Raw genomic sequence first — 10005 nt, forward strand, 5'->3', positions numbered from 1 at the left:
ACCGTATGGGCTGCGGTTGCTCGCCTTCAGCAAATATTATTTGAGTGTAAAATATAAAAAGCACAAAGCTGCTATTATATTTTTATATAAAAAAGAGACGAACACAAGACCACTCATGGAGCGCAGTGACAAGAGCACGAACAAGAAGACGACCACTGCGCCCAGCAAACCCAAGGGCCAGCGCAAGAATTCAGCAGAGGCTGAAGAAGACGAAAAGAAACAGACCCTGCGCACCTCCACCGACGTCTACCACCGCGTCAAATGGGACGAGGTACCGTGGCCTCCATACTACCCTAGTTTCCTTGTATTTATTATTTCATTTTTATTTATTTGTTCAATTAATATCCATATTTAAATCAGTTTTTGTGAATTCAAATAATAAATTGATTAATTTATATTTTCTTTTAGGCGTTGGACAAGACGGAGTGGCGGATGGGCTACCTGGACAGGTTCCGGGGCATGCTCGAGATTCCGCTGCTGGAGTTCATCCCGGGCGGCGACGTGCCCTGGCACCGCGTCTACTACTTCAAGAAGGGGCGCGAGGTCATGTGGGACCGCAACACCCGCGTCGACAAGATCTTCGGCAGCGGCGACTCCTCGGCGGCCGAGGCCGACGACGTCAAGGGCAAGGGCAAGGGCAAGAAGGGCGGCGAGACGAAGGGCAAGAAGGGCGGGCAGGAGAAGGGAGCCAGCGCGGCGCCCTCCACCGCTGTCCCCGAGAAAGTGAGGGTAGGTCCTGTGTAGCTTGTGAAGTGGTCGTGGCTGAATGACTGATTGGTTGGTTTTATGTGGCAGACGGCCAATAAGCCCGCGGTGTGGACGCCGCTGCCGGTCTATCGCTGGTCCGCTACGACCCAGAGCTGGCAGGAGTCCTCTCAGTCCATCGCCAACAAGACCGACGGAGTGGTATCAAGACCTCTTGATTGATGAAGAAGACAAAGGCGACGATCAACACCTCACACTCACATTCGTGTTGATGGTCGTGTGTGGGGCGCACACAGGAGCGAGTCACGATCGTCACCCTCAACGTGCTGTTCGACACCTACCTGTCGGAGAAGATCCACACGGCCAAGCGCATTCCGGTCATTCTTCACCACCTCAAGAACACCAAGGCCGACCTCATCGGTAGGCGAACTCGCTCCCCCTATGGTGGTTGTGCTGGTTGTGCTGGTTGTTGGGTGGTGGCTGACAGTGCAATGCAATCTAGGACTCGAGGAGGTGACGCTCATCTTTTTGGAGTCCCTCCTGAGCGAGCCGTGGGTGCGGGAGAACTACTACGTGTCCGACTACCGAGGCGACACCGTCGTCCCCTACGGCCAGGTCCTGCTCTCCCGCTTCCCCATCCAAAAGTACGGCCACTACATGTATTTTTTTTTAAAATATTACTATCAAGATGTACATATATATTTTAATTTGAAATATGTTATTGATCTCTCTAAACATGTTGCGACCAGGCTGATCCAGCACCAGTACACGCCCCACAAGCGGGTGATCGTGGCCCAGCTGGAGCTGAACAAGCGCACGGTCTACGTGCCCGTGGTGCACCTCACAAGCGATCGACAGGAGAGCTGCAGCACCAAGCGAGCCCACCAGCTCAACGTCGTCTTCGATCGCACTTGTCCCGCCATTGGCGACGACGCCGGTACCTTGTCTCTTCTTTTTCCCTTTGTCTTGGCGACACACACATTGCTCACCCACTTCATTGGGTTGGCCCAGATTATGGAATGGACTGCTTCCTGTTCGGCGACTTCAACTTTGGCGACGACGACAACGACGGGGCCGTGCGCAAGGACTTTGTCGACTGCTGGCCCGCCGTGCGACCCGACGAGCTCGGGTACATTCCTACTTATGAATATATATTTAATATAATTAAATCAATAAATCAATAAATAACTCTAGCTGACGTGGCGGCTTGCGCGCATTGGTGGGGCTACAGGTACACGTTCGACCCGCATCGTAACGCGCTGGCCGCGATCACGACCTCGTCCGGCCGATCGAACCGCATCGATCGGATCTTCGTACGGTCGCCGGGCTGCTGGCGGCCGTCGGCCGTCGACTTGATCTGCACGGAGCCGCTGCAGTCGTCGTCGGCCGGCGAGGGCCAGCTGCTCTTCCCGTCGGACCACTTCGGCCTCAAGGCAGTCATCGAATTCACCGCGCCGCTGGGCGCGGTCGCCAAGCGGCTGACGGCCGACGGCGAGGAGGAGGCGGAAGAGGAGGAGCCGGTCTACGTCGAACTCACGCGCGAGGAGCGCATCGCGCTGCGGCCGCAGCTGCGCACGATGCACAGCACCGCAGTGGTCGTCGTGCCTCCCCGCAAGCTCTGGCCCGCCCTGCAGAACATTCGCAAGGTACGACCGCGTGTGGTCCATTTTTCTCTGTAACTGTGTGCTGTCGATCTCACACGGCACACGACACAAACAACACGACACGCGCGTGCAGGACCACGACAAGAGCTTTACGAGGTGGATGCCGCACATCGTACTGCTGTGGGGCTTTATTGAGGAGGACCACTTCGCCAACGCCGCGGAGATCTTCAAGGACGCCTTGGCCTCTTTCTCGCCCTTCACTCTCAGCCTCAAGTACGCGTCATGCGCGCGCGCGCGCGCACACACACACACACACACACACACAACTAACACTGTTACACTGCAGGCAATTCAAGTTCTTCGAGCACAGCCGCAACTTCACTGTGTGGCTCGATCCGGAGGCCGAGGACAACGCGCTCAAGCGGCTGCAGGCGGAGCTGGAGAAGGAGTTCCCCTTCTGCTGCGAGCAGAGCGGCAAGGACTACGGCGGCTACTCGCCCCACCTGACCGTGGGCCAGTTCGTCACCAAGAAGGAGGTGCTTAGCCACATCGAGAGCTGGGGCCGCGAGTGGGAGCCGATGGAGTGGAAGGTGGGCCGCGTCTTCCTCATCAGCAGGTACCCCTCACCCCAATCACCCCTTGGCTTGTCAGGAATTCAAAACATGGCCCCTCATATTGGCTGTAAATAACAGGAAAGACGAGGAGCCCTTCCAAATCAAGTACGCCATCAAGTTCGGCGGCGGCGACGATGCGGTGACCTTCGTCGGCCACCAGCCCGGCGCCGCCGAGGCTGAGAGCAGGACCGGCAGCAGCAGTAGTGGCAGCGGGTCGGCCGCCGCGGACCACCTGGAACCGCCCTCGACTCCGCCCGCCGACAGCGCGCTCTACCGGTACCTGGTCGCCAACAAGTCCTACGACCTCGACCAACAGAGGAAGCAGCGACAAGCCGCCGTCCGACTCGTCTCTCAGGTGCGCCCCGTTTTTGTTTGGCGTGTGTCGTGTGTCGTGCGGTGTGCGTGTCGTGTGGTTAGTGCTGATGGTCGACGATTTGTAGGCGTGCAAGGAGGTCATCGAGAAGAACTACAATGGCCAGGTCAACTGCGAGGTGCTTCATCTGCTGGGCTCGTGCCAGATGGGCGTGCAGACCGCCGACAGCGATGTCGATGCCCTGTGCGTCGGACCGGACACGATGTCCTGCAGTCGGGTGCGTCCTACATGACCTTCCAACGTGGCACTCGCACGGCCTTGAACTCATACGTCCCTATTTTCCTCTCTTTGTGCTGCGTGACCGCCTTCAGTTCTTCATGGAGCTGCGCGTGGCGCTGGAGAAGACCAAGAAGCTCCAGAGCGCGAGGGAGGTGCACGACGCCAAGGTGCCCGTGCTCAAGCTGCAGATCAACGGAGTCGAGGTACGTTGCCGTCGCCCAAGCTGGCAATTTATTTTAAAAATAAATAAATGATAAACAAAATAGTTTAGCATAAGTATTCAATTTTATTAATTCTGTTTTCTGGTTCAGGTGGACCTGCTCTACGGACCGTATCCGTCTTCGGTGCCCATCACCCCGCCATCGCAGATCGACGACCGATCGCTGCGCAAGTTCGAGCCGGCCGTGCTCCGTTCGATCAGCGGTTGCCGCGACGGTGATGCCATCCTCCGGTCGGTTCCCAACGTGTCCCACTTCCAGACCGTCCTCCGCGCCGTCAAGCTGTGGGCCAAACGTACGTTGCACTGCCCCATCCGCAAGAGAAGTGTTTTCTCACCGCACACGCACACGCACGACCGCACATGCACGACCGCACACGCAGGGCGAGGACTGTATTCGAATGCTGTCGGGTTCCTGGGCGGCTTCTCGTGGTCCGTGCTGGTGGCCTACGTCTGCAAGAACTCCAAGCTCTACGCCAAGTCGGCCGCCGCGGCGTCCGGCGATGGTGACCTCTCGATCGAGGAGCGCCTGCTCGCCGAGTTCTTCGAGGTCTACAACCACTGGGACTGGCAGCAGCCCGTCGCCATCACCCCCGGCTCCGCCCGATACAAGCCCGGCCACAAGGTGCACACAGTCTTCATTTTTTTTAACTCAGACGCGCTCACATGTCGCGCTGGACATGTTTGTTAATGTTCATTTCTTACCACGCAGAGCGACAAGATGCCGATTGTCACGCCCACGCCGCCGTTCAACAACTCCGCACGCAATGTGGCTCGATCAACGCTCACCGAGATGCAGCAGGAGTTCTTTGTATGTACTCACAACACATATCATACAACGACACGCATGCAGTCGCGCTCACCATTCGTTTCTTCCTCATGTTGGTGTCACTTGTACGCAGAGAGCGTTTGACATCACGCAAGCCTCGCAGTGGAACTCCGAGGCCGGGCTGAACGACCTGCTGCAGCCCACCAACTTCTTCAAGGACTACCACTACTACCTCATGGTCGAGGTCCACTCGCTCAGCAGCGACGAGGTCACCAAGTGGTACGCCCTATCCTCACTGATCCTCAACTTTTTGTTCTTCGCTCTTCGCTTGCGAGAAAGTAGGCCAACTAACTTTTCTCTCAGTCTGGGCTGGCTGGAGAGTCGGCTAATCGCGCTCATCTTCGACCTGGAGAAGAACCCGCAGACCTACGCTCGGCCCTTCCCCGGCACCTTCGTCAACCTGCACGAGGTCATCGAAAAGGAGGAAAAGGACAAGGGAAAGGGAAAAGGTGTGTGCGGTGTGTGCGGTTTTAGCGTAGACTTACAGTAATCACTGGATGGTCAACACACGACAGGCAAGCAACAGCTGCAGGCCAAGCAGACGCGGGAGACGCTCGAGCTCCGCAGCAATTTCCCATTCCTGGGCACGTGCTTCGTGGGCCTGCAGAAGCTGCCCGGCGGCGAGTTCACCAAGGCCGAGGAGGCCGAGGCCCCGCCCATGCCCGAGCTCAACGGCCCGACCGTCGACTTCAAGAGCCTCTTCGACAGCTGGCGCGACAAGCCCAACGGCAACATCGTCACCGTCACCCCCATCAAGCGGTACCGCTGCCTCCACTTGACATTATCATTTTTATGGATAAAAAACAAAAACCAAACAAAAAACAAAACTTTGTTCTAAATGGTTTTCCATTCATGTTCGTGTGACAGAGCCAAGATCGCGCGGATGGTGCCTGCGTCGTTCATGCCCGGCAAGTTGAACTGAAGAACAAGACACAAAGAAAAAGAAAAGAGAAGCAGTCTTCTTCTTTTTTTTTGTGATCATCGCGTGGGTTTCGTTCGTCACACATAGGGCAGGCCGGCCAGTTCTTCGTCGCGCTGGTAGAGCGACCTGGACACCCCCGGCAGCACGACGCAGCCGATCTCGGTCCGGATGTCGCACGCCAGGTACTTGCGGCACAGCGCCCAGTCGGCCTCGTCGCCGCTCATCAGGAACGCCGCGGCCATGTACATGCTCCGGAACAGGTCCTTGCTGCAGGCCCGCACGGCCTCGCCGTCCGTGCAATCGGGCCAGCCGGGGACCTCACGGCCGCGCCGCAGCAGCGGCCCCAGCCGTTCCCACAGCGGCGTCAGGTGCTCGTCGCTGTCGTGCGTCGGCAGTTGGGCGCCCGCGTAGCCCGCGTCGGTGGGCGCGGCCAGGCCCCGGAGGTGCACCAGGTTCCACGCCACGTAGGGCCGGACCAGATCAAGGAAGACGCAGCCGATGCCGTTGTTCCATTGGCTGCTGTTGGTGCCCGAGTACATGCGGCTAGGCTCGTCGTGGTTGGCCAGCACCACGGCCCGGAGGAATGGGTAGTCGGCGGCGTCGAGCGCAAGCTTGGTGGCGGCCATGACCCGCTCGCGGGCGGCGTCGTGGGACAGGGTGCGCTCGAAGGCCAGGAGGGGCAGGTCGGGCCGGCTGGGCGCGGGGCCGGGCTTCGCGTATGCGCTGCGCGTGCGGCCGGGCGAACTCCTCGAGCGCGCGCAGGAGCTGCTCGGCCAGGAAGGCCACCTCCTTTTGTATGCGGTCGCGCATTTGGTCGGTTCGGGGGTGCACCTCGCCCATCTCCGCGAGGGCCAGGTACCGGCTCCAGCTTATCGCGTGGGTCTGGTGCGTCATGTTGGCTTCAGCAAAAGTGGATTTTCTTCCTTGTTTTCTTTGACAATTTCCCTGCAATTAAATAACCCCGTAAGAATTGTGACGACGCGGGTTGGCTGATTTTAAATTGTCTTCTTTTTCTTTCTCCTTTCTCTTTTGGGTTTGAGGTTGATGAAGATGAAGATGAAGATGCAGGCCTCGACGAGGAGGTCAGCCGCCCTTCTCGTGGCGCTTTGTTTTTTGACGCTCGCTGTGGCGGCGTGGGCCAGCGGCTGTCCCAACAACTGCAGCGGACGCGGCGTGTGCATCAACCGGAGCGTCTGCCAGTGCTACCCCAACTGGGCCGGCGTCGATTGCTCCTACCGTTCGCTCCCCTTTTTTCCCTTTCGCTTCGTTCTTGCCCCCCCCCTCCGTAAGATTTTTTATTTTCCAGTCATCAAACCGGCCTTGTTGGCCCCCCAATGGCTTGGCTTCGTTGTATGCGCACTTTATCATCTTCATCTCATCCCACTTCCATCAAACACTCATCCATGGTTGGCGCTGCCCCGGAAAAACATGTTGCAGAGGACGTGGCAATCACTTCGGGGCAGTCCACGAGCGGCACGGTGGCGGTCAACGCGTGGGCGTTTGCCCACTTGCAGCTCTCGCAGCACTCCTACGTCTCGTGGAACGTGCTCCAGGTAACCCTAACCATGGCCTCCCCCTTTTCAATGAACTGATGACGGCACAACACGGCACCCAACACTCATCATGACACACGCACGACGCACATTACAAAACACGACACGACACGACACGCATTTACCTTCTTCTCTTTGATCTGGCTCTGCAGCAAGTGGGCGGCGACTGCGATTTCTACATCCAGAAGAATGCCTACCCCACCCACAAAAGGTTGATCTCCCTTGCTTTTGCGTTCGTTGCGCGCGTGTGCGGTGATGCATGTGTGCGTGTGTGCGTGTCCGATCGTATGGTGTGTGCGTGTGCGGTGTAGACTGACGTTGACGTCCCTCGTCAGCTGGTTGCAACGCGAGGTTTCGACCAAGCCCAACGCGACGATTATCACTCCTGATGCCACCCCCGGCAAGTGGTACATCGGCATCTACGGCTTCGCCGCGTGCAGCTATCAGCTCACCGCCCATGTCTACGGTACGTAGGACACGACGCACACGACACACACGACACACACGACACACGACACACACTTCAAGTTCGCGTCATCTCACCTGTGTGTGATTGGGGGCGGGCGCAGGCGAGTGCCCGCGTAACTGCTCGGGCAACGGCGTGTGCGTGAATGGCGTGTGCTCGTGTGACTCTGGCTACACCGGAAATGACTGCGCCCAGCGTACGCATCCTCTCCCTCCCCCCAGTGATGGCAGCGTGTAGTCGTCGGGGCCTCCTCGCGCTGACCTTGCTGCGCACGCACGGGCCGCACACAGTGAAGCCCATTCCTCTCCCGATCAACTCCGAAAGCGCGGTCGTTACCGTCCAGAGGGCCGGTGCGTTCGCCTGACAATCACAATAATCCACAACCACCTCTCTGGCCTCTAAGGCCGTTCGGTCACTATAGTTTTAGTTTTATTGCGAATTCCTTTGGTTGACTTCGATTTGTGTGCAGCGTGGCGGTACTACGAGCTGCAGAACCTGCGTCCCAACACGCTGCTGCACCTCACCCTCACCCAGACCACGACCGGTGACGCCGACCTGTACCTCCAGGTGAGTGTGCAAACCGCGCCACTTTCGAATCGCACAACGCGCTTGCTGCACACACGCCCTGAAGAGGGTCAACTTTAATCGAGAATAACACACGCGCAGGTGGGCCACTTCCCCAACATCACCAGCTACGTGGCGAAGAACACCTCCATCCTCCCGGTGTCCACCGTCAACTTTGCGGTAAGCTGCCAATCTGTGCCCAGTCAGTCCTCCTCCTATTCCTCTACATAGGTCTCACTTTCACTGAACACGACGGCATGTCACAGTACAACCCGACCAACTCGGTGCCGCCCGTCTATGTGGGCGTGTTCGGGTTCTCCACCACATCGTTCAAGCTCGCCGCGCAGGCCATCAGTACCGTCTTCAATCCCTCCACCTGCTGCTTTCCACCACCACCACCATCATCACGCTCATCTGTGGTCTGCGCACACAGGCGAGGGTAACGACTGCGCGACGACCACCAGGTGTTCGTTGCACGGCACCTGCTCGGGCCAGGTGTGCCGATGCTACTCCGACTACCGCGGCTCCAACTGCGAATACAGTGCGCCGCACCCCATCAAACCCGCATTCAGCGCCTTTCTCGCAGAGAGTCCTCACTCTCCCGATTCAATGCACTATGCCGACATCAGAGCGTACGCCGTTGAACTTGGGCAGCTCGGTGTCGGGCCTGGTGGCCGACAACGTGTGGAACTATTACGCCGTGGGCGGCAGCTCCGGCCAGCACGAGCTGCGCGTGCAGCTCACCGATACCACCTCTGTACGCACACATCGCACGCACACGACACACGACACGCGCGCGAAAGGCTCACCAGGCAAGGCCGGGTGTCGCAGAGCGGCGGAGACTGTGACCTGTACGTGAAAGGCGGAGCGTACCCGACCCGTGTCGACTTTGACTACCTCGATGTGAGCGGCCCCAGCGGAGAGACCACGCTTGTCATCCCATCGGCGGCCCTCGAGGGACAGCCGTGGTACATCGTACGACCACGCCTCCCCCCCAACTATTAGGTCGCACACGGCGCACACGCGTACACGACCGCACATCGCACCACCGCACACGCACCTAATGGCGCACACAATGCGCGAACGCAGGGAGTGTACGGCTACAGTTCGTGTAATTACAGTCTGATCGTGACCGAGGTAAACAAGAACAATAGCCGCTGCGGCGAGCACGGAACGCCCAACAGCGACGGCACTTGCGTCTGCCGCGACTACTACGCCGGTGCCCTCTGTGACATCCGTGCGTGTCCCCCTGCCGCATGTGCCGTGTCGTGTGCGGTCGAGCTTGTGCGATTCGTGTGTGTTGGCTCACTCGCCTCGTGGTGGTGTAGCCTCGACGGAGCTGGGGCGCGGTGTGGCCGTGAACGGCAGCATCGCCTTCAACGGGTGGGCCTACTTCCACCTCAAGACACCGGGCAACACCGGAACGCACTCCATCCAGGTAGGGCGCCCTTCAGAGACGCACCGGGAGAGACTCCATTTCTGACGCAGACACACAAACACACAAACACACACACACACATCGCTGCAGGCTCACTTGGCCACATTCGAGTCCTACGTGGACGGCGATCTATGGCTCTACGCCAGGTAAGCGACGCGCGTGTGTCGCACAGTGTGTGTTTAGCTCGGCGTCTAACCACCAATAACGTGCGGCGCCGCATCAATGGGCGACACCAGTCTGGACGGCTGGCCGACGCTCCGCGACTACGACAAGTCGGACACCCGGATGGGTCAGGCCATCCACTCGATCAGCTACATCGCCACCACCCAGCCCTTCGTGTCGCAGGAGGTGTTCATCGGCGTCTTCGCTGGCCCCTACTCGCTCCCCACCAACAATTTCATCATCGCGGGTACGGGCAATCGCTTTCTTGCGCTCTACGTGTGAGCTTTGCAGTTATGTTGTTGACTTCGTGTGTGTCTGTGCCGTGTGCATGTTGTGCCC

General features: G+C 58.6%; 2 protein-coding genes across 2 annotated transcripts in view; both read left to right on the top strand.

Moving 5' to 3' along the window:
- Nucleotides 1-115: 115 nt before the first annotated feature.
- ACA1_388770 (Poly(A) polymerase central domain containing protein) lies at nucleotides 116-5483 on the top strand (the record flags this gene model as incomplete). Its single annotated transcript, XM_004333151.1, has 20 exons — nucleotides 116-271; nucleotides 409-729; nucleotides 796-906; nucleotides 1002-1125; nucleotides 1193-1349; nucleotides 1455-1642; nucleotides 1717-1834; nucleotides 1937-2351; nucleotides 2443-2582; nucleotides 2656-2925; nucleotides 3002-3278; nucleotides 3364-3513; nucleotides 3608-3718; nucleotides 3827-4028; nucleotides 4116-4357; nucleotides 4445-4543; nucleotides 4635-4780; nucleotides 4844-5010; nucleotides 5077-5320; nucleotides 5429-5483. 20 exons carry the CDS (start codon nucleotides 116-118, stop codon nucleotides 5481-5483), a joined length of 3693 nt encoding a protein of 1230 aa, XP_004333199.1.
- A 624-nt stretch (nucleotides 5484-6107) lies between these two features.
- Nucleotides 6108-10005, top strand: part of ACA1_388780 (EGFlike domain containing protein) — a gene marked incomplete at both ends in the record, with an annotated part of 4943 nt that continues 1045 nt past the window's right edge. The window contains 17 exons of the mRNA XM_004333152.1: nucleotides 6108-6338; nucleotides 6534-6720; nucleotides 6921-7036; nucleotides 7189-7247; nucleotides 7348-7502; nucleotides 7606-7698; nucleotides 7793-7852; nucleotides 7972-8069; nucleotides 8169-8246; nucleotides 8270-8420; nucleotides 8500-8607; nucleotides 8696-8823; nucleotides 8898-9041; nucleotides 9156-9285; nucleotides 9395-9504; nucleotides 9595-9650; nucleotides 9741-9913. Coding sequence (XP_004333200.1) covers nucleotides 6108-6338; nucleotides 6534-6720; nucleotides 6921-7036; nucleotides 7189-7247; nucleotides 7348-7502; nucleotides 7606-7698; nucleotides 7793-7852; nucleotides 7972-8069; nucleotides 8169-8246; nucleotides 8270-8420; nucleotides 8500-8607; nucleotides 8696-8823; nucleotides 8898-9041; nucleotides 9156-9285; nucleotides 9395-9504; nucleotides 9595-9650; nucleotides 9741-9913 — 2077 coding nt within the window. The remainder of the gene's footprint in view (nucleotides 6339-6533; nucleotides 6721-6920; nucleotides 7037-7188; nucleotides 7248-7347; nucleotides 7503-7605; nucleotides 7699-7792; nucleotides 7853-7971; nucleotides 8070-8168; nucleotides 8247-8269; nucleotides 8421-8499; nucleotides 8608-8695; nucleotides 8824-8897; nucleotides 9042-9155; nucleotides 9286-9394; nucleotides 9505-9594; nucleotides 9651-9740; nucleotides 9914-10005) is intronic.

Source organism: Acanthamoeba castellanii, assembly GCF_000313135.1.
Source record: "Acanthamoeba castellanii str. Neff unplaced genomic scaffold scf7180000084733, whole genome shotgun sequence".
Taxonomy (NCBI): domain Eukaryota; phylum Discosea; order Longamoebia; family Acanthamoebidae; genus Acanthamoeba; species Acanthamoeba castellanii.